This window comes from Thamnophis elegans, chromosome 8 (genome assembly GCF_009769535.1).
Source record: "Thamnophis elegans isolate rThaEle1 chromosome 8, rThaEle1.pri, whole genome shotgun sequence".
In the NCBI taxonomy this organism is placed as follows: domain Eukaryota; kingdom Metazoa; phylum Chordata; class Lepidosauria; order Squamata; family Colubridae; genus Thamnophis; species Thamnophis elegans.
The window spans coordinates 25478330-25504282 of NC_045548.1; the positions used below are offsets into that span (position 1 = coordinate 25478330).

Here is a 25953-nt window from a genome sequence, read left to right on the forward strand (position 1 = left end):
CAGACAAAATACTGGCGCATAATACACCAGACATCACACTGGTTGAGAAAAATAAGGTCACAATCATAGACATCGCAATACCAGGTGATAGCAGGGTAGCTGAGAAGGAACATGAAAAAATCGCAAAATACCAGGACTTAAAAATTGAAATTCAACGACTATGGCACAAACCAGCAGTGGTAATTCCAGTGGTAATTGGCACACTGGGTGCTATTCCAAAAGCACTGGAATTACATTTAAAACAGTTAAAAATTGACAAAATCACCATCAGTCAAATGCAAAATGCCGCACTGCTTGGATCTGCACGCATATTACGAAAATACGTTACGACGTCCTAGGCCCCTGGGTGGGGCCCGACTAGTAACCAATGCCAAATCCGGCGAAACAACTGGCCGCTGTGATACAATTGTATAATAATAATCCGGTCTATCAATACTACTCACATGGTATTTCCAAAACATAAAGGTAAAAATGACATAAAAAAAGAATAGGATCAGAAATGAAAAAATAAAAAATGTCAAAAAACTATCTGCATACAATTTGTATTATATAAAGGAATGAAAAGGCAGGGGGATTCCCCGTTTGTTAAGAATGAGTTCTGAATGACAATTAATGATATAGCCAATAAATGTTCAGCTTCCTTTCTTATGTGAACAATACTTGCATACTTCAGTTCTGTAACTCTTCAGAAATATTTCCTGTGGAGTTATGGTTTGTATTTCATAAAAGTATGTATGTGCTGCCATCAATTTCATTATTTCTTTAGGTTGACCAATTATTTCAACATACTTTCTGGAATGGATAAATTATTACCCTGGATAAACTCTGTTGTGTCAAAATAAACATAATAAAAAAAATCTTGGTCTAAATATGTAATTAAGATTTTTCCTTCTTAGAGAATTGTCGTTTTTAGTTTCGAATGCCATTTCATAATGGTTATGTTTATTTCTTCAAAGGAATCAAACTATGTCAAAAACAATATATATATTAATAATACCTAAGATGCAATACAGCACAGGTTCAAATCCCAGTAAGGGTATGGCTAGCTGATGAGAGTTAAATAGCTTGAAATAGATCTATACTAGTCTCCCTTTATTATTTATCAGCACAAATACAACACAAAATGTAACAAAGGCAACAGTAAAAAATATTGGGTTTCTGTCTGGATGGTCTCTTGTGACGAGCCGATGGACAGAGAATGGAAGTAGTGAACTTCCTCCCATATTTGGGCATACCGGGGGTTGTAACTCTAAATAAATATATGCATGTATGTATGTATGTATGCATGCATGCATGCATGCAAGCAAAACTCACCCAAGATCTAAACATAATACCCGAGGTTTTCTCACATATGTTCATCTACTTCTGCCACAAATTTATTTTCAATTTCTTTATAAATCCCCTCTGTTACCTGAGTGGAGTGATTTAATATATATCTACTACAGGTGTGTCAAACTGGTAGTCTGCGGCCTGGATATGCAACGCGCAGGCCACACCCAACCCAGCTGCACGAAGTGATAAAATGTCACGAAATGTCATGTCACAGCAACGTGACGTGACGTGACATTGCAAGTTTGACACTCGTGATCTACATGAAAGCTTGCTAAACTGACAGATCATGGCTTGAACTCTCCAAAGTCTACATTTTGTTTAAATAATATGTACTTAGGAACATTCTAAAGACAACATTGAAATCTTTTTCAATGTACAAATTCCATCAATCAAGTGTTTTACTAATTAATACATATAAATATAATTGCATAATAAAAATGATAGACTGTATTTCACAGATTTCATATTTGGCAACAGTATTTTTTCTTTCTAATTTGAGATGTTTCTATATTGTTTAATACTTCATATGTTGGTGACAAGTGTAGATATTTCATATTTTTTTCTTTTTTCTATATTACTTGTTTCTTTTTATTAATTATGTTATATTTTATTTTTTGTATAATTGTTTTGATATTTTTAGTAAGTTTTAAAAAATATCTGTGTTTTTAAAAAAGCATAATAATAAAATGAAAAAAACCTAAGAATACTCTAAATTACTATAAAGATACTGCTTTCAAAGTTTACCTAATGAAGTATACAACATTCATTTTTTAAATAATGTCTTTTTAAATAGTGCCTTTAAACTGTGTCTTTACATTACTTCTTGATGTTGTTCAAAAGTATCAAAGCCTGATATTTCCATAATGCTAGTCATATTAATTAGTTATCAAGAGTAGAGGAGGGGTTTTTTTGGCTGTAGATTTAAAGTATTTAGAAATACTTGCTAAATCTATCCCATTATGTGTGGAATTAATATTCTACAATCTTATTTTCCCCTCTGCATGACAAATATGAATTTTGAAGGAAAATCAAATAGCAAATTCACCTGTCCTTTAATTGAATTGAATTTAAAGATTTTCTTTTGTATGTTGAAGGAATTGTCCATCTGTGAAGACCTATTTTATATCTTCCATTGGATTTCTCTGCAAGTAGTAAAATTAAACCAAAGTTTTTGCTTTCTTTCTATAATTACTTGTGAAACCTATTGCCCATTTTACCAAGCAATTTTACAAGATTTCTATATGAAATTAAATATTCGCCTTACCTTCAAGTTACAGCAGAAATACTGATAACCATTATAATGTCATTTGGGGTGATTATACAGTATATTCTGATATAGTTGGATTATTTTAACACAAGCATTCTAACAATTTGCTTACAATACTATCAAAAAAAATGTCAGTTCTCAGAATGTCATTCAACACTTTTAAACTTTAGATGTAAAAAACAGCATTCTTTAAAATCATCCATAAAAAGGGTTTTATTTAAGAATATACAGGAGATTTATATCTGCATGCTCACACATATACCAGACACATTATATAGGCCAAGGGAATATGTTTACTGGGCAAAATGAAGTACAATAATTAACCAAAATAGACTGCATTAACTACTCACCTTTTTTTCATAACCAATACAACTCCAAGAAATATAATGACAAACAGCAAGATTCCTGCAATGATGCCAGCAATTTTAACAGTATGATCTGTTTGCTTCTCTTGTTCAGGATCTGGTTTCCTAGTGGCAGCACCTGAAATCAATATTTGAGGAGAAGAAAGAAAATAAGACATTGAATGTTTTGCTTATTAGTTTGTTATCATAAGAAGAAAAGTTATCATGGCTGGCAGACATAAAAACTTTTATTTCTAGGGCCTGCTGTTGTTTATAAAAAATGTAATTACTCCAAATGCCAAAATAAATTTTAGTGCCAACAGTTACTGCCCTGTTTTCACAAAGCAATTTGTTATATTTCATATTAGAGGTGTTGCCTTCCCAGTTTATTCTGCTACTTTATTGTAGTTATTGAAACAATAACTACTGTAAGCTTTTATCCAAATTTAATTTGCTGAAATGTATTTTGCAATTTTTTTAAATAAATGAAGCACTAATTCCTCAACATATTAGCTTAAACACCTGAAAATGTGAGATAAGCTAATTTAGCATGCAGTTTACCAGCAATTGTTTTGTTTTTACACAATAGACTTTTTGCCTTTAGAAATCTAAATCTAGGTCACATCTGGTGGGCAAATGACTCCTTCTAAGCAATTTATTCATAAAATAGAAAACAGCTGATGATCATACCACTGGCACCTACATTTCATATCTGTTTAAATGAGATAACCAGTGCCTTACAGCACCCACTGTGTTAAGCTTTTGTAACCTCCTCATTACAAAAACAAAACAAAACTGTTCTAAATTAGTTCTAAACTAATGCAGAATATTAGAAACTATGTCTTATGAATATTCATTTTCCTGAAAAATAACTTTAGCATTAATACTGTTAAGGATGCATTATTCAGTTCACCATGTTGACCTCTTTACAGGACTTCTGACATTTTAATCAAAATCTGGGCAGTATCCATCATTTGAGGCTTCATGTCACCTTTACAAGGTAGACAAATCATTCTGGAAACAAGTCTGATTTATAAGCTTTCTCATTAAATTTCCTGGGAAGTGACATGTACGTGAACGAGAAAAGAGTAAAATGTAATTATATTTTAAATCTGGGGAACAACACACAACAGAATCAAGGTCTTTCACTATTCAGATTAAGTGGGAGAGTGGTAGCCATTATTTGCTTAGACAATGTTAATGTGTATTTCTGAGATAGATTTTTTAAATTATTCAATTGATGTCAGATTTTCAGTGCCATTTGAAACTTTGGAAATAGAGCAACATATAAGCATAAATATGTAAACATTAAATGAATAAATAAATTCACACTAAAGCAAACAAGAGTCAGGCTTATAAAATTATTCTTGCTAGTTATAGGAATGATTTCACAAATTAATTGAAACATTAGTTGAACAATTATTATCCATTTTGTGTCTAGTAAAGGATTGAACTCATTTTCAATATGTAGATATAATAAATAAAGCCTTTCTTCACTGGAAAATTCCCAGAACCAATTATATGTCAACTTGACAAATGAAGACAATATCGAGGTTGCTAATCAGAAGAACTACTTTTATTTTGATTGTCCAAGTACTTAGTAGTTGCTTATCTGGCACATCTCACAATTTTTATCAAGCTTTTTGTCCATGATGAAGAAGAGGGCAGCAAGGAAAGTAATGAGAAAGTCAAGACATTTTACATGTGCCAAGTGTGAGGATCTTCATATGGTAATATTTTACTACTGGGCCACACAAATTTACATTGTCAATGTTTTTACAATGTCAGCAAGCTACAGTTATTTTTACTAGTCTTTCTTTCTTTTTTTTTAAATTTCAACACCCAATTGTGTTCATACTATGCCCTTTTATGTAACCGTACATAAAGATCAGCAATGGAGGAATGTGGTCCTATCCTGAAAGAGTACAAGAGGAAAACAAGCACAACCACAAGTCAAACTATTTTAAATCAATTTAAGTTTGTCACATTTTTTACAGCTTTAGTAGAAACCGAAAGGTTCAACAGTACATAAGGCTAAAAAGAGAAATATTTGCCATAGTCTTCTTCCTTGGTTTATAGATGTGATAATCTGTCAATAGTATGTTGGTTGGAGATGCTTACAACTTAAGATAGGGGTGTCAAACTTGCAGCATCATGTTGTCATTATGTGACATATTAACTCCCCCTCTTCGCTAAAACGGAGTGGGTGTGACCAGCGTGTGATGCATCTGGCCTGTGGGCTTGACACCCTGGCCTAAGGCAATACATATTAAAGGTACCATGTGGAGGAATTATTGTCTGCAATTGTCATCAATAAAGTCTTAGTGTCTTAGTAAGCAACTGTGGTCATATGAACAAGCCATATGAACTCTTATAAAATATGGGCATTATGTAATCATCTGGTAGTAGTATGAAACTATAACTTCACTGCATGTAACCACCAGTTTGTATGTACAATTTGTCAGGCCTGCAATTATATTCCTTTTAGAATTTTGGCCTGCCACACTTTCTCTTATTTCATTATGCTGTTTCATTAGTATAGTCGATGGGAGGGGGGAATAGAAGGAGTAGGATTGTGGAATGTATTGTTTTTCATTCTTTACTAGAAGCCAAGATCATCCTTTGTCTCCGCACTTTCACACCTGACCAGAAGAAGTTGGGTGTGGATGCCAGCGTGGAAGAAGAAGATTGGACCATGTGATGGATTGTGGGTGTGGGGACAAGATCATGAACTTTTAACTGGGTGGAATTCTGATGTCATTTCCAGTTTTGGGATTAACACAGATGTGCCTAAGATGCCTGTCTTATTAAATTGGAATTTTAAGGATAGTTTTGCCTTTGACTCTGATTTAATTCTGCATGGTATTTGGAACACTGACACAATTAAAGCCAGATATATGAAAATGATTTAATATAAATATATTTGAATATAAAACATTAATTCACCTTACTGAACTTGTTACTATCTCTGTTAAATGTTATATTACATTACACATGTGTATATTATGGCATCTATTTTTCCTGACGTTATTTTTTTCACAAGCTCCATTCTTTCAGAGCACATTGGTTTGACTTTAATTTTTCCTTTAAACCCAACCAGAAGTGGGCCAATTTTTTTCATTAATGTTAAATGCACTTGTTTGTCTGCCCTTTTAGTTATATCTTATACAGATGTTCCTATCAATATCACAATGCCAGCACATTAAGAGTATTTTTAAAAATGAGCATCACTGACTGAACAATAAACAGTTACAAAGGCTAGTAGATTAACCGGTCCAAGAAAGTTTTATATTGATTCTATTTTTTTTTGCTACAACTTTTTACCTATGTGGTATGGAAACTGATAAACATCAATTTTTTCTTTCTGAGGGAAAAAAAATGATCATACCTTGAAACTGTATAACTTTAAAAAACATGCAATCAAATTATTCAGAGGGCAGGATCTGTAAAAGTAACATCACTTTTCAGTATCTATCCTTGACTCATACTGCTAGTTAGGTTAGGGAGAAGAATGTTATACTCTTCTGTGACTACTATATTGTGATTAGGTGCAAGGATTCACATAAAATAGGACTGGATTGTCAAATAGTTGAGTGAGGTTTTTTTTTAAATGGCCTAATTCAAGGGGTTTACCAGAATGAAATGGTGTCTTTAAAATCAAGAATTTCCTTTTTGTAGCAATAAGTGATCCTGTGCACTTGCAGTTGTGGTGTTGTTGATGCAGAAACTGGGTCAAATGCTAAAGAGTTCAATCAAGACATCAGTTAAAGAAACTCATCTGTGTTTCAGTTGGGAATAAACAGGAACCTAAATCCTAAAAGGCTGTATTCAGGACTGATGAACTGATAGGGAGCTTGGAATATGAAGGTGGAAAAATATTAAAGTGTGGAAAAGAATAAAAGCAAGACAAAAGCCATAAAAATTATAGTTCTACCCCAACTCTCTCTGCATTCATTCCTATGGCCATACCGCTAGTGGCCAGGGGAAGCTGAGAGTGTACTGTACAGTGGCTCGCTTGGCCCAGCCTGTGCTCTATAGCTGTTTTTATGGCAAACGGCAAAGCGAGCATGTGCACACAGTGCCTGAATGAGCCCCAACAAGCAGCTGGTTGTCGCAGGGGCGGTGAATTGCACACATGTGCACAGCACAAGTGAGGCGCATGCACGAACAGAACACATGAGTGTGTGATCAGCATACCGGTAGCGACAGTAAGAGCATCCCACCATTGGTCAGCCCACTAATTTCATGAAATATGTATGTATGTCATGACACATTTGATGCAAGTTGCATTATCTGTGTCATTTTTATATAAAAGACTGTGGCTTTTATTGGCATATAACCAGGAAAACAGCGATAGTTAGAATAGGGCCTATGCCAACAACAATGGAAAACTCTTGAAAAAATTATTCCCTGGTAGGAGCAATATAATATTATGATAATCTTTAAAAAATTAAATTAATGTATGGAAGCTGCAGTTCTGAATTTTTTGTTTGTTTGGTCTAGATACCCAAAGACCAAAATAAACAACCTAAGAATGAAGCATTTATATATTTACCAAATGTAACTTTAATTCAGTCTCAATAAATTTAGTAGAATGAATTTTATTTATTTATTATACTTTAACCAAAATACTTTTCTATTTAAATTTAGTTATTTGGTAAATCTGTGTGGCCATGACCCTAAGCAGTGTATAAACTTAAAAAGTAAAATAACAAAAAAGTAACATCAAAAGCCATTAAAAAAATTAAAAATCCTAAAAAATAACCATAATCTCTACAGAATGTGCTTAATTTCCTTCTTAATACATTCGGTTTGTATTCGTAGGCTTCATATCCACATTTCCAGATCTACTGGAAAGTGGTTAAATGCAGCACTGCAGATTACTTCAGCTGACTGCAGTTCTGCAGTTCGGCTGTTCAAATCTCACCGGCTCAGGGTTGACTCAGCCTTCCATCCTTCCGAGGTGGGTAAAATGAGGACCCGGATTGTTGTTGGGGGCAATATGCTGACTCTGTAAACCGCTTAGAGAGGGCTGAAAGCCCTATGAAGCAGTATATAAGTCTAACTGCTATTGCTATACTGACTGGCTAGCAAAGCCTTCTAGAAGATCTGAAAGGTTGGGGCCAATCTGACCAATCTGGATAATGCAAGCGGTGGGCCCTGCAACAGAAAAAAAAATCTTCTCCTGAGTCCAATCAGATGATAACAAGCAACATGCCTGTCATAGCAGAATTGATGGGATGGTTAGATGTGATTGGAAACAGCCAGTCCCCCAAATAACCAAATCCATGGTTTGGGCTTTATAATTCATTACCAGCATCTTGAATTGAACCTGGAAGCATACTGGTAAGCAATATAGCACATAGAGCAGAGGTATACAGCTAGTCTTTGGATTACAACAACAATTGAGCCCAAAATTTCTGTTGCTATGTGAGACAGTTGTTAGGTGAATTTTGCTCCAATTTATGATCTCACAGCTAAGGGAATCACTATTAGTAACACAGTTGTTTCTGTCTTTCTGTCTTTCCCATTGTTAGGAGGTTGCAAAAGGTAATGACATGATGCTAGGACATTGAAACTGTCATAAATATTAGTTAGTTGCCAAGCATTTGAATTTTGATCATGTGACATGGTTGTAAGTGTGAAAAATGACCAGAAGCCATATTTTTCAGTGCCATTGTAACTTCAAATGGTCACTAAATAAGCAGCTGTAATCAAAGGCTAGTTATAATGTCTACTGATCTAAATGTGCTTGTAACTCTCAGTGCTGCCATATTTTGTACCAGATAATGCTTCCAGAGTCTTCAAGGGCAGCAACACATAGCATCACAGCAATCCATGTGGCAGGTGACTGAGCATGACATTTCCTAGTCCAGGAATAGTCACAACTGGTGCACAACCTGAAGCTGTGCAATGGCCTTTGAAACGGAGATGAACACTGCTTCTAGACTAGTGTAGTAAAATATTCAAGGATTCCTTTATCTTTACCATCAGACAAGGAGGACTAGGAATCCCCTCACTTTCTCAATCAAAACCTGTGCTGTTTAAAAGTAAAAATCAAAGCTTTCAATTTGTCCCAACGAAAAAGAATCATTTTCTGTTTTGATCACTCAGTCAAAAAAGAATACTTTTTTTCTCTTATGCAAGATTCTAATAAGACTTCCTTTAAGAACAATTACATCTGTATTTCTGGTCTTGTATTAAAATGCTGATGTAAAATCTCATCTGTTTTCCTGACAAAATGCACAAAACTATGTAAACCACTACTAATTGTCTAAAGGTTCTGTGTGCTGTGGTTTGCTCCTGGGTTTATCTCATAATAATAGTCACGCTACCAAAACTCTGACATTCCATGATTTGTCTCTTGGTTAGGTTGTTCTGATCTGTGTTGTACTCTTCTTCTAGTTTTCTATTTATTACTTTGTATGATAAGTAGGGAGAGAGGGATTTAAATAGGGACACTATGTCAAAAGAGACACTCAAAATCTACATTTAAACCTTGTAGTTGGGTCCAAAATTGTGTGAATGATGTGACCATGCCATTCAAGAGTGGAGTCAAGAAGCTTAAGCATTGTGCCAGCCATTTAGTCAGGTTGTAGGTAGGAGAATCCTGTAGTGCTACAACAGATCTGAGGGGAACTCCTATTTTGTGTATCTCGGAGAGTCCATAAAATCTCTCTGGGGCAGCATATGTTCCTCTCGTTTTCCACCATTCCTTTTTCATTATACAGTTGTTTTGTTTAAGTTAGCTGAGACAAACATTCAATTGTGTGACCATTGTTCTCATCTCTGATGTCTTTGCTGATGTGCATGCTGAGGAATCACTGAGCATGGTGAAAGCCTTCCTTTAATAATCTTTGTGGTTCATCACCACCATTGTGTGCCCTTTATCTGCTGGTAAAATAATAATATCCTGATCTTGTTTCAGGGCTTTTATGGTGCGTCTCTCCATTGGCCTGGGTGTATTGTTTGATTTATGTGTGACCAGCATTGCCAATATTTTTTATCTGATAGCATATTTTTCTGACTCTTCTATCTCTACTTTGTTGAATATAGATTCTAACTCTGCTATGAATTCTCTTGGTGTGGTGTCTCGCATGTTAAACTCCTCATTGTGTTCAAGTATTGTAATTCATATTTTCTTTTGTATAATGATGTACTGCATCTCCCTACATTTTTTCCTCCCCTGTTTGCATGTATGAGTGCACTAGAAAGTATGAGAGATCTTCCATAAGCTCTGCTCTAGTTCACGTGACCAAGAGGGAGGTGAATTCATCATTATTCTGATCAGTCATCATTATTTTGTGTCCAATGACTTTTTCCTCAATGTTGCAGAGAAATTTTTCTGGAGTCTGTTCTTGCCACCTTTAGCTGGATTTTCAACACATTTTTCAACAAGTTCTCTGACCAAGCTAATTTTTGCCACATTATGACCAGTTTTCAGAGCTATCCTGATAATGACTAAATATACAGTCAATCCTTTTTTATATAAATTTACAAAATTCTACTGGATTGGAAATAATGAAGAAAGTGCCTTTCTATTTCCCTTTTACTTTTGTGATAGTCTTACAAAATGTTTATTGTTAAAAATATATGATTATAATAAAAATCTCTTGTTAATGAAAGACAACTTTGGAACTCTTGACATTCAGGCTAACTGTAATTAGGATGAATAAAAACACCATATTCCCTTATTGCGTTTTCTACAATAAAATACTGATAAAATAATCACCATAATTGTCAAGATTTATTACACTGACTTATCAGTTCTTCTATTTTGCAAACAACCGAGAAAGGGTTATTTTACTATTTATGGGGTTGTTGCCAGCAGAAGATATGCTATTCCTAATATCCTTCTGAATTATTCACTAACTGCAGCTATTTAGTTTATATTTATTTGTGCTCTGTATGAATAAATATACTTATTTTGGGAAAGTAATTTGAACCAGTGGTTCTTGGGTTGTTTATTTGTTTGTTTGCTTTTTTGCTATGGGGTAGGATGGGCACATAAAAGAGCAATTTTTGGACAAGGGAGAAAGGAAACAACTAAACCTATAGCAACTCTATATCTTCTTAGCATTTTCTTGTAACTATATTGTTTTACAGATGAAACAGCCACCACAGAAATGACAAATACAACACATAAAAGAACAAAAAAGGGCAATAAATCACTAGTGACACTATGGCCTATTAAAATGCATTCAGCTGGTGTTGCAGAAAGAAGTACATTTTCTATTCACTTTACATTCTGATCTACAGAATGCAGCGACTCAGAATCTTTGAAAAAAAAAATCAATGCAACAAATGCCGGAGTTCTAATGAAGTAGATATATAGGTAATAAGGTTCGTGATAGAGCCAGGTTTGACAATTGATGGGGGCCTGTCAGTGGAAGACTTTATCTAAATATAGATGCTACCGATGACAGCTTCTCCATAATTTTCCATGTATCTTCATTTGTTTGCTATGAGTATCGGTAGCAAATGTATACTATAGGCAATTTCTGGCCTAAGAAGATCCAACTTAACAACAACCCCTAGATATAAACAGGCTACCTATTACTAAAAGTAGCAGCTGGCATTCTCTTTCCTTGAGTAGATGAACTGCTGAAGCCATGCAATGTTTTCAGGAACTGCTGAAGTGATAGTTTTTAATATACAGCCTGTTTCCAACAGTTTGTGAAAAGCACTTCAACAGTTTTATCAGTTTAAGAGTTTAAGAAAGGACATCATTTATAGCTGCGGTAGCACAGTGGTTAGAATGCAGTACTTCAGGCCAGTTCTGCTGACTGCTGGCTGACTGCAATTTGGCAGTTTGAATCTCACCATGTTCAAGGTTGACTCATCCTTCCATCCTTCCGAGGTCGGTAAAATGTGGACCCAGATTGTTGGGGCAATATGCTGACTCTGTAAAGCACTTAGAGAGGGCTGTAAAAACACTGTGAAGTGGTATATAAGTCTAAGTTGCTATTGTTAGTAAGTTCCATCTTACTAACAAATTTGTATGTACCATCTTACATACAAATTCAGCTTAAAGATAGTGTTAAGAACAGAACTCATTCTTAATCCAGGACTGTGTCACAGGGTTCTTCTGTATATATCCAATTCAATGGGCTCACAATATCCAGAGAGGGCCCACGCCAGCCTCCTTGTCCTCTAGACAACCCACACACAAGGAAACCCCAGGTCAGTGATGGCAAATCTTTTTTTGGCTGCCATTACAAAAGTAGGGGGAGCACAGGGGGGTTCATGCACTGGCATGCCACATCCATAATGCTATGCATGCCCCCTCCCCCAGCAATCAGCAAGCCTCCCATTTTTGCCATAGTTTTTTGCCTTCTCCAGGCTCCAGAGGCTTTCTAGGAGCCTGGGGACAGCGAAACCAGCCCCCACATCCCCCCTGGTGCCCTCTGGAGCTTCCCTGAAGCCTCCGGAGGGCAAAAAATAGACCTACGGGGAACCCAGAAGTTCGGGAATGGTGAATGATGAGCAAACCCGAAGTGACTTCTGGTTTGTCCTTAAGGCTGTTTTTCACCCTCTGGAGCCTTCAGGGAAGCCTCCTGAAGGCTTCGGAGGGTGAAAAACAGTCCTATGAGCAAACCGTAAGTCCGTTCCCAAACTTTAGGTTTGCCCATAGGCTGTTTTTTTTTTTGCACTTTGGAGGTTTCAGGGAAGCCTCCGGAGGGCGAAAAACAGCCTCAAAAGAAGGCTGAAGTCAGCTGGCCAGCATGCACATGCACGCTGGCCAACTGACAGGGCAACGCCTTGCATGCCCTGATAAATGGCACTCGTGCCACCTGTGGCACATGTGCCATAGGTTTGCCATCACCGCCCTAGGTATTAGTTCCAGATTACTTTTACATCCTCCCCATATCCACTGTTGTTCCTTACTATCAGTAGTAAACTATGGTTTTTCTTAATTACAGGTTGCTTACAGTTTCCTACAGAGAATAGTAAAACCCACAACCCTTCTCACTCCCAGAACTCTTCACTGCCAACTACTCCACAACCAACAACAGACCACAACAGACCCTACTTTGCTACAAGGCTGTTTTAGCTGCAGGGCACCATCACCCTACGTGTTAGTTACTCTCAGGCAGCCTGCCATCTCACAGACTGCCTGTATCAGCACCAGCCATGCCTCATTTAACATCCTTTCTTAGAATGTTTTATTGGGCTCCAAGTATCTAACATATGTCTCTAAAGGCATCTAAACTTTTTACCATCAGGAACATGACATCTTGATTTAGTTTGAGGTATAATAACCTAACATATTTAAATCTTTGGTTCTGTATAAAAAAAACAATTATTATTCTATATAGGTAGATGGCAAAAAAAGAACAGCTATATCATAAGCAGGTTCAATTATACATTAAACTATCAGTATAAAGAAAGAAAGATGGGACGAGCAACCTTTATCAATATGTAGAGCAATTATTTTTGATTGTTTTAAAGCAACAGGTAATGGTTTTTTGTTTTTCTGAGAAATTCTACAAGTTTTATTCTTCAATGGGTTTGTTCAGGCAATTGATAAAATTAAAATAATACTTTTATTAGATATCCAATAAAATTATGTCACCTTATGAATTAATGATTTCAGATCTTGTAAGAGAACTGAAAAATAGTTAAAGCATTAGTTCTTCTAGTTTCAGCTGCTGTTTAAATGACAAAACTGGAAAGATGCCCAGGAGCAAAACAAATAATATAAAAATTAGATTGAGCATGAAACAGAACAGATGTCCGCTCCTCCCCCCCCCCAAACCCAGAACAAACCCATTGTATTCTGGATGGGCAATGATTTGGAGACCAAGAAAAAGTAAAAAATATACAAAACAAAACCATTAGGACAAGACTGCTGTATGCATATCACATCCTCCCTCCCCACAGCAATACCACTACTGATGTCCAACCACAGCAACCTGTCCAACTCTTATATTTGTATTCCTTTCCTTTCCTACCACCTACCTTCATCTATCATACTTGGATTTTACATGTTCTTATTCCCCAAAAGAATTATCTCTGGAACTACATTTCATTCTACATCTGGTTCAAAATAGTCCCATTTCACTCTGTAGCTAGCCCAACATCCATGTTTCACTTTAAATGAAACTGCTGAAAACAGTTGTTCCATGAAAAGAATGATTCATGCATGACCTGTTCTATACATCCCAAAATTGTACCATGTTTTACTACACATGGTTAATTGATGCTATCTGCCATCCCTTCAAGCAGAAAATTCACTCTAGTATACAAGAGAATAAGAGTGTTGGAGCAAGGAAATAGCAGTACAGATGCACATATATTGTGAAAAATCAGTTTCAGTGGAATAGTGATTTTCTACTTGGCATCATACATCCTACTCATGAAAGGTGGAAATTTGTTTTAAATTAGCCAAAATATTTGAGGATGTAACTAAATATTCCAACCTGAACACTTAACTTAAATGAAAACAATGCAATAAAGTACGTTATTCACTTGCTGCAAGGTGGGCAATCTGGGGTATGTGAATCTAGGACTGAGTTCTTTTTTTATTTGGGAATATTTGATAATTGCTCCTGTAAACAAGAGTGGTAAAAGCCCATGAGGTTTTCTCTCTAATGGTATATTTCACCTCTTTTTTGATACCTTCAACTCTTTTCTCAAGCAGCAGAGAAGGGACTCAGGATGCTAGTCTTTTAACCCAAGTACATGTGGGAGTTGTTTTTTGAACAAACATCTCTTTAAAACAGTGCTTGTCAAATTTTTCCTTCATTATTCAAAACTGCTTATCAGAAAGTCCTTTTTACACTTATCCAAAAGTCCTTATTTAAATGTCCTTACTGTCATTGGGTAATGGGTTTGTATATTGTTAGCCAAAGAAAATCCACTTTTACCCAATTTTGAATAATTTATTCAGGGTTCATAAACTCTGTTTTAAGTTATTTGGAACTTATTATATAAACTGAAAACTAAATGATTACTGCCAAGACAAATGCTGTTGGCTTGTTCTTGTTGAGGAAGGTGTACATATGGTGTATATAAGCATATTAATTAAAGCATAGATCAAGGATCAATCAAGATTATTTGCCAGATATTGAAGGTATTTGCAAAAGTTCAAAACAATGTCATTCTTAATATTTTTGTTTGTTAAAATAATGATTTTTAACAATTAAAAATGGGTTGATGGGTTTAATATTATTTATACATGATTCAATTAACATTCTATAAATGCCTCAATTTTAATTTTTAGAAACAGAATAGGGTCTTGAAAGCAGAAAGTTTAAGAAATACTAAATATTTTTGTCAGATAGTACAATTGATAATTTGTAGATTCTTTATTAAATAGAGAATTAATAAATGTATTGCTATTATTTAAACATATAATAAATGCCTTCAAACAGGATAGAAATATATGTTTAAACATGAGGGGGAAATGCTTACATTAGCATATATCATAGTTTTAATATTTATTAAGGGATATTTTCAGCTAGCAAGCATTTTAACACATTTTATATTTACCATTCTGTTTTGGATTGTTTAGGCGTGGCACAACAAAACCGCGCTCGTCAAAATAGCGGTGATAAAACCGTGTCGCTAAAGCCGCGACATCATCGCCGCGACGTCATCACCGCCGCGACAACAGCGCGGCGACAGAAGTGCGCTTTAAAACAGCGCGGCGGCAGAAAGCCGATTTAAAGGGTTAGGATTAGGTTTAGGGGTTTGCTTTAGGGTTAGGTTTAGGGTTAGGTTTAGGGTGCTGAGTGCTTCGGAAGGCGCGGATTTGTCCTCCACGGTTATGTCATCGCAGTAGGGTCACGTTTTCCCTTAGCGCTTCGGACGGCGCGGATTTGCCCTCCGCACTTATGTCGGCGCGGATAAGGGCTTCGCGGTTTTGTGGTGGAACCTTGTTTAGGTACTCTCATGTAATTTCAATACAATACATATTGTGATAATTCAGCATTTTATATTTCTAACAAAAATATTATAATTCTATAAGTCAGGAAAAGTATCCTAAACATCATTTTTATTTTCAGTTTTTCCCAATTCCCATGGGATTGGGGAACTATAATTGGAGTGTAAAGATATAAACAGGTAGCTTGGACAGAAAAGCAATTCAAATATGGTTTCAGAGAAGGATCTCATTTTGCAAAGCAATTGTGCAAAAAGTAATAGTGATGAAATGCATTACTAGATAACATTGTTTGTGGCAAACACCACTCACTATAAATATAAATTTAAATATAAATTAATGAACTTTTAAACTGGGATACATTTTTATTTTTACAGAAAGGAAAACTTCAAAAGTAAGAGATTCTGGAAAAAAATTAGCTCTGTCCATGGTCAAAGATAATCACAGAATGGACAAATGATGTTACTCACATTATATAGTTACTGCATGATATAAATTACATGCTTTACATTGTTTGAATCATGATGCGGCTGATACATGTTACATTGTGGATTGTTCTGGATTTAAATGGTTCTTTTTATACTATCCTAACCAATAGTAGTTACTGTACTAGATCTCTTACTTTTGTTTGTAAGTCATATATGTATAGTGATGTCTGATATATAAATCTAGCCAACTGCAACTAACAAATTGGATTAGTGTTGTCGGTGCTACTCCTATTTTATATCTACACATGTTTACAATAGAGCTTTGCTAGCGTAATGGAAATATATGAACTTGGTAAGTTTCAAGGTCCCTAAATATTTTTTTCCCAAAGAGCCTGCAGTAAGGCCCGACTAATAGTCAGGGGAATTAAATAGAATATAACAGATAATCAAATAGAAAGATAATTTCTAGTTTAATTGTTCATTAGATTCTTCTTTCCTATAAATTCCATCCCACTCAACATATTTCCAAAAGACACAAGGAATAAAGAAATTCAGCATTTACTTTCCCGATATATAAATGGCTCTTTAATTTCAAATTTGTATATGTATGTATGACAAAGCCCTGGAGTATGTATAAGCTGCTGGAATGTCAGGCAAATGAAATTATTTACAGTATTAGGCTCTAAAGGAATTAACCCAATGTCCAAACACACAATGAAACATGCAGCCCAATTGTTTGCAACCATGAATAGGTGTTCAACTTTTCAATATCTAGCAAATGATCAACAGATGTAAGAGTTGTTATAAAAATTCTATAAATCAGCGATAAGCAAAGAATGATGAGGATGTAAAGAAAACAAGTAAAAATAAAGAAAGATGGAAATGGTAAGATGACTTGTCTGTACTTGAATGTCTGACCTGTTAGTTGATCGTCACCTGCAGCAGGGGCGATGCGAATGTATGGTGTTGTAAGCTGAGTCACGATTATCGCAGCTAAGGCAAAGGAAGATTTCCAGGTCAGCATGCATGGGAAAAAAAAGCCAGACTGAAGCTAAGCTAGCAAGAAAAAAATTGTTCCATTTTAATTGTCTTGATTAAGTAAGGGAGGGAGGTAGGAAGACGGAAGGAAGGAAGAAATGGGGAGAGGGGGAAGGAAGGACGGAAGGAAGTTAGTTGTTAGGAATGATTTAGACTAATTAATTTCTTCATGTAACTGAAAAATGTCTGGGTACACAATTACGTGAATAAAGGTTAATGTGAACTGAAATATATACATGGCAATATTTTTATTATCATAGCTGCTGTAAAAAGATAATCACAAATTTCAGTAGGTCTATTGAATAACTACAAGTGTAATTCATTCTTCACTCATATTTGTTCATCCAGTTACACAGAACCATATATATTGTACAGAACTGTAGCAAAGTAAACCAGTTTCTGATGTTCTTTGAATACCTTTAAAATTGCCTCTATGTGTACTACCTTGAACTACCTTGAAACTCAATGACAAATAAATAAAAGTAATTTCTTTGAAAATAATGTTTACAAATAAATAAATGAAGCAGAATATATATATTCTGGATGGTCTGTATTGAATTTTTGGGTGGGATTAATATAAACTGAATAAATCCATAAATAAAGTGTCTTTAAAACATCAGCAGAAAGGCTGTAGTTGCATCCATGTTCATTACTATATGAGCATTCTTAAATTCAGTGGTCTTTATCCTATATACTTTTTTTAAAAAAATAGTATGTTTCCTATGTTAAAAAATATTGTGAACACCCTCCTACTTTGAAAACTTAGTTGTATCTTAAGTTTAAAATGTTGAACCCTACAGATAAGGTAGTCCTTGCTTAGCGACTATTTGTTCAGTGACAGTTAGAACTTACGATGGTGCTGAATGAAGGGATTTCTGACCATTCCCCAAAGTTACAGTCATTCCAGCATCCCCACAGATCATAGACATGTAATCAAAATTTGAGTGCTTATCAGTCCATCCACACTAATGATCACAGGGGCCTCTAATATCCCCCCCCCCACATCTATGCCCTTTTGGCTCCCTACACCTTGTGACCCCTGATATCCCAGCTGAAGACCTTCATTGTCTTCAGGGTCTCATTGCTGATCAAATATGACTGGCCTATAATCTTTGCAAGGCAACTGCTGATCACACCAGGCTTTCTTCTCTAGGTCATGCATGGTGATTTCCTGCTGAGACCTGAAGATGCGCTCACATGGCCAGCAGCTGTCTCACAAAGGTCAGTGTGTACATGTTTTGTCAGCACAGAGCAAGAAGATGGTGAAGGTTAACTGGGTCAGCAGAGCGCAGGACATCAGGGGCCTTGGAATGAAGGGTGGCAAGGGCAACTGCAGATAGAACTAAGCTTGGGGATGCTATGCTGCTATGCTGGATCTGGGATAACTTCAACTTCACACCACACATTAATGCTGGCCTGGCCTGGTTTCCTAGAGTGACTGCAGCTTCACGCCATAGCACACTGCTGGGATGTGGAGGGGAATTGAGGTTTCCACTCATGCCAAGAAACCCAGGTGGCAAGCAGTTCCAGAGCCACGTGGTCCTGAGTTGCTTGCTGCCCCTCAAGCAGGATTCAGGGCAGCTAAAGGGCAGACGGGGGGGAACAAGCAATTGGTGGGAGTTGAAGAGGATCTAGTCCCTTTCCTTGGAAGAACCAAGGTTCTAGACTCAGAGGCATCAAGCCCAAAATTGTTTGTATTGGAGTGGATCTTCAGCTAATGGCCGTTGGAATTCAGTCATTGATGGAAATAGGGAATGCCTTGATTGCCATTATTAACCGATGTGATCATATGATAGCATACTTTATGATGGCATTGTTTAGCGACAGAAATTCCAGTCCCAATTACAGTTATAAATCAAGGACTATCTATAATAAATAAAATGTCTAGCTGGGCTAAGAACCAAAACTGGATAGTAGCACCAGAGATACTTGAATGTCTCTGGAAGACAGACATTCCTGCAGGAAGGGGGGGGGAGTAAAACAATAAGCATGATCTGATGATTGAAATTTTATTCCTTTTTATCATGCATGCATGAATCACATGCATATAAAACTATCAGACTCTGATTGCCCAGTTGTACCCATCATTTTATATGATTCCTTTGATGGATCTTCCTACCTCTATGTTCTTGAAAGATTTTTGTAAACAGCAGTTTGAGGTGAAAGGAAGACTGATTTGGAGCATGTTGTTATTAACAATAGTATAGGTTTCCCTCAGTGACACGTTCTCAATATTACATATACAGTACATACAAATAAAGGCTATTTGCAAAATTCATGTCTGTCTTAACTTCTTTTCGGTGTATTTTGTGTCTTCCTTTTTCCTGTATGTTTTTAATGTTTGTATGATAATATCCATGGGATTTTTTCTTATTTTTGATTTATAAACAAGGTTAGTAGAAGGCATAATTTAAAAGCCATATTTCTGTAATAGTGATTTTAAGAGAGCTGTGAGTTATAAGTTATCTATGAATCTGAAACTCAAAATAAGTCATTATCAATTGGGTGGTATATAAATATAAACACTACTACTACTACTACAATTTAATATATAAATAATAGGTTGCACATCTGTTTAAATCCGATTAAAATTAATTAAAATTAATAATGACAGAAAAATAAGTATTGTCTCTTTTATAAATAGAATGACTTTAAAATGGCAGGCATACAGTATTTGCAATATATATTCAAAGTTTTCTTTCATATTGAATTGTTCCTAAGCCTTTAGACATGCAATAGATGATGTATTTGATGGAGGAGGGGGTCGACATAAAGCAACTTTAAATGTCAGATTCAGCATGGCTTGACATGGCTTAAAAGAACCCTGAAAATTAAGGAAGAATGGTTTATATGAAAACTTAAATTTATACAGATATGTTTGACTAAAATTAGTATGTAGCAATGAATGAAGAAATGACTTTATTCTCTATGTGCAGACATTTAATATTGCTATTTCGTAGTATTTTGAAATATCTCCATGTAAGTCTGAAATACTGGGATATAGTAACTTGTGTAAGACTGTTGATAAAATACTTAAATAAAATGTAATGAAAAATATTAGGTTTCTTTCTATGACTGACATAGATTCTTAAAGTTTGAACTATTCTAGAAATATAAAAACTATAGTTTCATTTATGGTTTTATTTCTCTGGGAAAAGTGTGATAGTGTGGTTGAGGGTTTATTATTGCTATTTCCAATTGCTATTTCAGAAACAACTTAGGCTGGAAGGAACTAGGAAGCTAATGCACCTATTTTTAAAATATAGAGGAAAACAGTAACATTTATTATGTTTTATAATATCATTTGGATATTTTGTTTTATCCTTATTCTTATTGCTAGCCTGGAGTTAGAACTTTTTTTTTGGTGGAAAAACAAGATATTAATAGAATATAAAAATATAAATTAGTAAATGGAATGACTGCCCATATTTCTATAAAAGTATGGTAAATACAGTATAATGTTCAGTAAGTTGTACTGTAGAAATTCAACTTACTCAAATTTCTCTTTTTGGGTGGAAAAAAATACATTAATAGAATATAAAAATAAAAATTAGTAAAGGAAACAACTGCTCATATTTCTATAAATGTAAGGTAAATATAATGTTCAGTAAGTTGTACTGTAGAATTTCAACTTATTCAAATTTCTCTTTATGTATATGTAGCAATCCTAACAAAAATAGAGAAGCAGCAGCATTTCCTAAAAAATTAATTTCCGTATTTATACTTTTGATGATCGACCAAATGAAACTAAATCAATCCATTTGGAAACTATTTCTTTCCCTTTTTTCATTTAAATGGCAATATTCAGGGAGACAAAAAAGCATGTGTGCCTCCACACTATTCATTATAATGCATAATGCTTCAATCCTTAGTTATCAATATTTCGTAAAATAAATTTTGGGGACTGTACAACTTATAGTTTTCTTCTCAGGAGAAATGGAAATGTATGGACAGTGTCAGATACAGCTCATCAAATGTAGTGAAGTCACTGAAGCCTCTATCTGCAATAATTTATTTGAGAAGCTTCTTTTCATCTTGTTTATTTCTTGTTCTATCCTGTTATAACTGATTTCCTAAGCATGAAAGGAGACAGGTATGGTTCTCTGGCATTGCAATTACTGAATATAAAAATGTTTTTATATACAGTATTTAGTTACATATCTAATATTTGTAGAAGCACTTCAATTATTATGATTGAATGATGATTGCCCTTACATTGCTCTACATAGTAAACACCTCTTGCTTGTGTGTTAGTGAGTTTTCTCCTAATTCTGGGACATAACTATTTTATTTCTGCAAATATAATCTGAATTAATCAATCTATCATTTTAACAAAAACTTAACAAAAGCATTAATGGCATGTTGATGTTATACACTAAACAGGACTGTGCCTTGATTCCCAGAACTATCAAATAAAGAAGACTAAAGGGCTCTTGCTCCTTTTTTGCCTAATCTCATGCAGAAAAAGAGTTGCCTTGTCATGGATACAATCAATTCAATTGATGCAATATTTTTGTTGTCATTATGGCATGAATACCTAAAATTGCAGAAATAAAAGCAAATAACCAATGACCAATAACTCTAACCAAGAGCCAGGATGGTGCAATGGTTAGAATACAGTACTGCAGGCTAACTCATTGCTCACACCAGTTTGATTCTGAGTGGCTCAAGATTGACTCAGCCTTCCATCCTTCCGAGGTTGGTAAAATGAGGACAATCAGCTGACTCTGAATTGCTTACAGAGGGCTGTAAAGCACCATGAAGCAGTATACAAATCTAAGTGCTATTGCTTTCTGCTACCAACATTATATTTTTAGTAAAACTATAATACACCTATACAAAAGCAGAATAATATGTGCAAGAAACAAACACAAAAATTTACTTACTGTAGCAAGTAAGTAAGAAATATGTTAATATTCGCATCTTACATTTAACAGAACCTTTGTAATAAATAAAGAGCCAATTTAGTATAATATTAAAGGCACTATGCTGGAAGACAGTGAATTCTTGTAGTGCTTTAGGCACAAAGCTGGCTGGCTGACTTTGGGCCAGTCAACTCTCTCAAGGTTAGGAAGGAGGCAATGGCAAACCTCATCCAAAAATCCTACTACAAAAACTGCAGGGAGTTGTTCTTGCTAGAACAAGATTACTTAACAGTCCACATATACACAAACACCACCAACTGTTAAATGTTACTAGCATTTTATATACAGGTACTCGCTTAGCAACCACAATTGGGACTGGAAACTTGAATGCTAGGCACAGTGATCACCAAGACAAAATTATATGAAAATGATCACCTTATGATTTTATTCCCCCTTTGGTTGTTAAGTGAAATATTTCCGTTGTTAATTGAAAGATCATGTGACAACAACCTACTATTTAACATATGCTTTCTCTACTAACTCTGGTTGTCAGAAACCTATTGCGAAACACATAAATAGCAATTTTTTGATTGTGAGATGCTGTGATGGTGATAAAGTTGAGGATTTGAAAAAAAAGTTGAGGAAGTTATTTTTTAAACTTCAAATGGTTGCTAAATGAGGCAGTCAGATAGCAAGGATTATCAGTACTGTACTATTCATCAAAAACTATTATTCAAATGTAATTTCTATTTAAGTCACAGTATAACCAGATAATATAACTATCCTATCTTCACTGCAGTCAGCTTGCCATAAGCAACTAAAAAAACCCTTTCAAAATTCAACTGGAGAAGATATATTAAATGAAGTTTCTTGGAGAAATCTTATGTTGTCCCATTTTTTGTTTATAAACACTCTTTCCAGAAAGCTTGCTTCTGTTTCCCTTGCAGAATTAGTATGATCAGAATATTACCAGAATATAGTAAAGAATAAATGTTATTACTAAAATTTATGTAAAAAATAATGTCTGTATTATAACACAAAAATTATATTTATGTCCTGTATTAATACTCCTCCATAGGTAAATTGCATATTCAGACATTATTTGCATTGTGAAAATGTATCACAGGGATTAAAAACACAATTAAAATATTTTAAATAATTGCATTAAAAAGGATAACAATTGGACTACTATAGGAATAAAGTGTCTGCAGAATTATTTTGAATCTTATGAGATTTCAGTCAATTTCATATATGTACCTAATTTCTGAGGTTAGACGACTCCATTTATTGGTGTGTACATTACAATCAACAGGATAACAAATAGATACCAAGGAGCCAACTTTCGTTCAAAAACATGGTTAAAATCTTGCCTTAATTATTGCCATTCTGAAAGGGAGTGCTACACATTGGGCCCCAGTCCTATATCTCTGAGAACTCTACAAGCTTTTCAAAAGTTTTACAAAATACTCACAAGGATGCTTTTATAACATAAAATGAACTAGCATATGTTTTAAATGAAAGCTGAATCTCATCACTAACAGTGTCAGCCTCTGTTTTGCTGCTTGCTTTTCGGCTGCCATTGAAACGGGGAGGGGGGTATGGTATTTGGGTGTGGGAAATATTATGTACAGGAGGACTGTTAATTGGGAGTTGTTCTCACCATCTACTGCGCATGTGGCAGGGAGAGGAGTTTCCTGCCAAGGCCAACTGTCCGGCATACCAACCTGATGATGATTTTTGAAGATGTCTCCCAAATGACAGCTGTGGAGATATTGGATTGGACTATGGGCTGGGGTTACCAAGGGGAGGGGAATGGGTCATGTATTGATATCTATGCTTGCGGGCGCTTTTGCTCAGATCCAGCTTTGCTTAGCTTCTATTATAACCAGTAAAAGTCCTCTTAATTCTGCAAAATGAATTGAGTGGTTTATTTCTTGGTTATTAAGTGAAGCAGCCCTGACATTAAGCTGGATCTCATCTCACATCCATCCCGGAGCTGACACCTTCCGAGGGGGGCGCACCCAAATCCTGAAAGATGTCTCACCAAGGCAGCGATCAAGAAGATATGGGAGCAGCTGCATCCTCTTGCCCTTTAGAGATGGAGCGAATGGCTGGCCTGCACTTGGAAGAACAATCCGTTTGGCCCAGATGGACTTGGGGAGTGGGACGGAAAGATGACCCCAAAGAACCTCTGACTGGAATTACTATGAGGAGACCCAGACGACCAGTGGCTGACTGGCATAACTCTGAAGAGGAGAACCTTATGATGTCCCAAGCGATGAAACTCTTTGAAGGAGCATGGGAGAGGCGCCGAGCCCGTCAGAGTGGATTGGAGAGAGAAGCTGATCTCCAGGAAACAGACTGGAAGTATACAGAGACTTTGTTTGACCCGAGAGAAGCTGGAGGGGCCGAAGGGGGAGCTGAACAAGATGACCCAGTTCCAACCCCAATCACTGCGGTTAGAAACATTCTAAGAGGATCCCCCCTGCAGATGCCGGATGGCTAAAGTTCCTCCTTTAAGTGTATGGGGGGGGGGGGACTGAAGGATTTAGGATTCTTTGTCGTTCAAGTATGGAATTATATGCAAATGTATGGTGATGAACTGGCTAGTGATGAAGCAAAGGTAAGAGTTATTACTATGGCTTTGGAAAATAAGGTGGTGGCATGGATGGTGGGCTTGTATAATGTTGATTCCCCCCTACTGAGAGACTATAATGGATTTATGGCCACTTTTAGAAAACACTTTGATGATCCACTCAGAGAGCGTAAAGCAAGAATCAAATTTAAAACTCTTACCCAGGGGAAGAGGACAATAGCTGATTATATACAAGAATTTCATGAGCTATCAGCCTTTATGGGGGGTTGGTCTGAAGAAGCATTGTTGGACCATTTCACTGATGGGTTAAACAAAGAGATTTACCAGCACTGTGTGAATTGGAGGCCCCCCCATAGACTGCAACCCTGGTATGAAGTGGCTGCTGATGTGGAAATTGACTTAGCCAGGGAGAATTACCAGGAAGATAATGAGAGCGAAAAAAACCCGCCTGCCAACACCCCCCCCCCAGGATCCCCAAAAGGAGGGAAAAGTGGATCTGCAAGCAAACCAAAACCCTTCATGTGTTTCCGCTGTGGGAAGGAGGGGAATCGCGCCACAAATTGCCGCACCAAGATGACCCAAAAGCTCCCTTCTTGGAGATAGAAAAAGCTGGAAAAACCTCCCATCAAGAGAAGAGAACCTGCCATGAAGGGGGAGGAACCTTCTCAGCGCTTCTGCCCTGGTGAGAGGGGGGAGGATTCCCCTTGCTCTTCGGAAGAAAGTAAAACCGATTCTGATGACGAACGCCTGGTAAGTTCCCGATCGGGACCCATGACTATTCCAGTTGAGCTAAGGTTGCCCTCTTCTGGTGCACAAGAAAAAATGCTGGCTCTTTTAGATTCCAGATGCACACGATGCAGTGTGAGCCCAGAAATAGTAGAAAAACTGGGATTGAAACTTAAAACTCTAAAAGTTCCAATTGCTTTTTGCCAGCTGGATGGTTCTATTGCGGGAGGAACCCCTGCTCATTTTGTAACTGAGCCTATTGATATGTGGATGGGAACCCACCAAGAGACAATAAGTTTTATTGTGGCCCCAGGAATGGACCGGCCCCTTATATTAGAATTGTCCTGGCTGCGTAAATGGAACCCGCACATAAATTGGAGGATGGATTGGTTAAGCATCCGATTTGCTATGCCCCCTGAGAAAGAAGGAGGGACTCCCGAACCGAATAAGACAGACCCCAACCTGGCAGCC

The 25953-nt window shown here is 36.1% G+C and overlaps 1 protein-coding gene across 1 annotated transcript in view; it reads right to left on the minus strand.

Moving 5' to 3' along the window:
- Positions 1-25953, minus strand: part of PTPRM (protein tyrosine phosphatase receptor type M) — a 495619-nt gene that overhangs the window by 155711 nt on the left and 313955 nt on the right. The window contains 1 exon segment of the mRNA XM_032222734.1: positions 2950-3082. Coding sequence (XP_032078625.1) covers positions 2950-3082 — 133 coding nt within the window.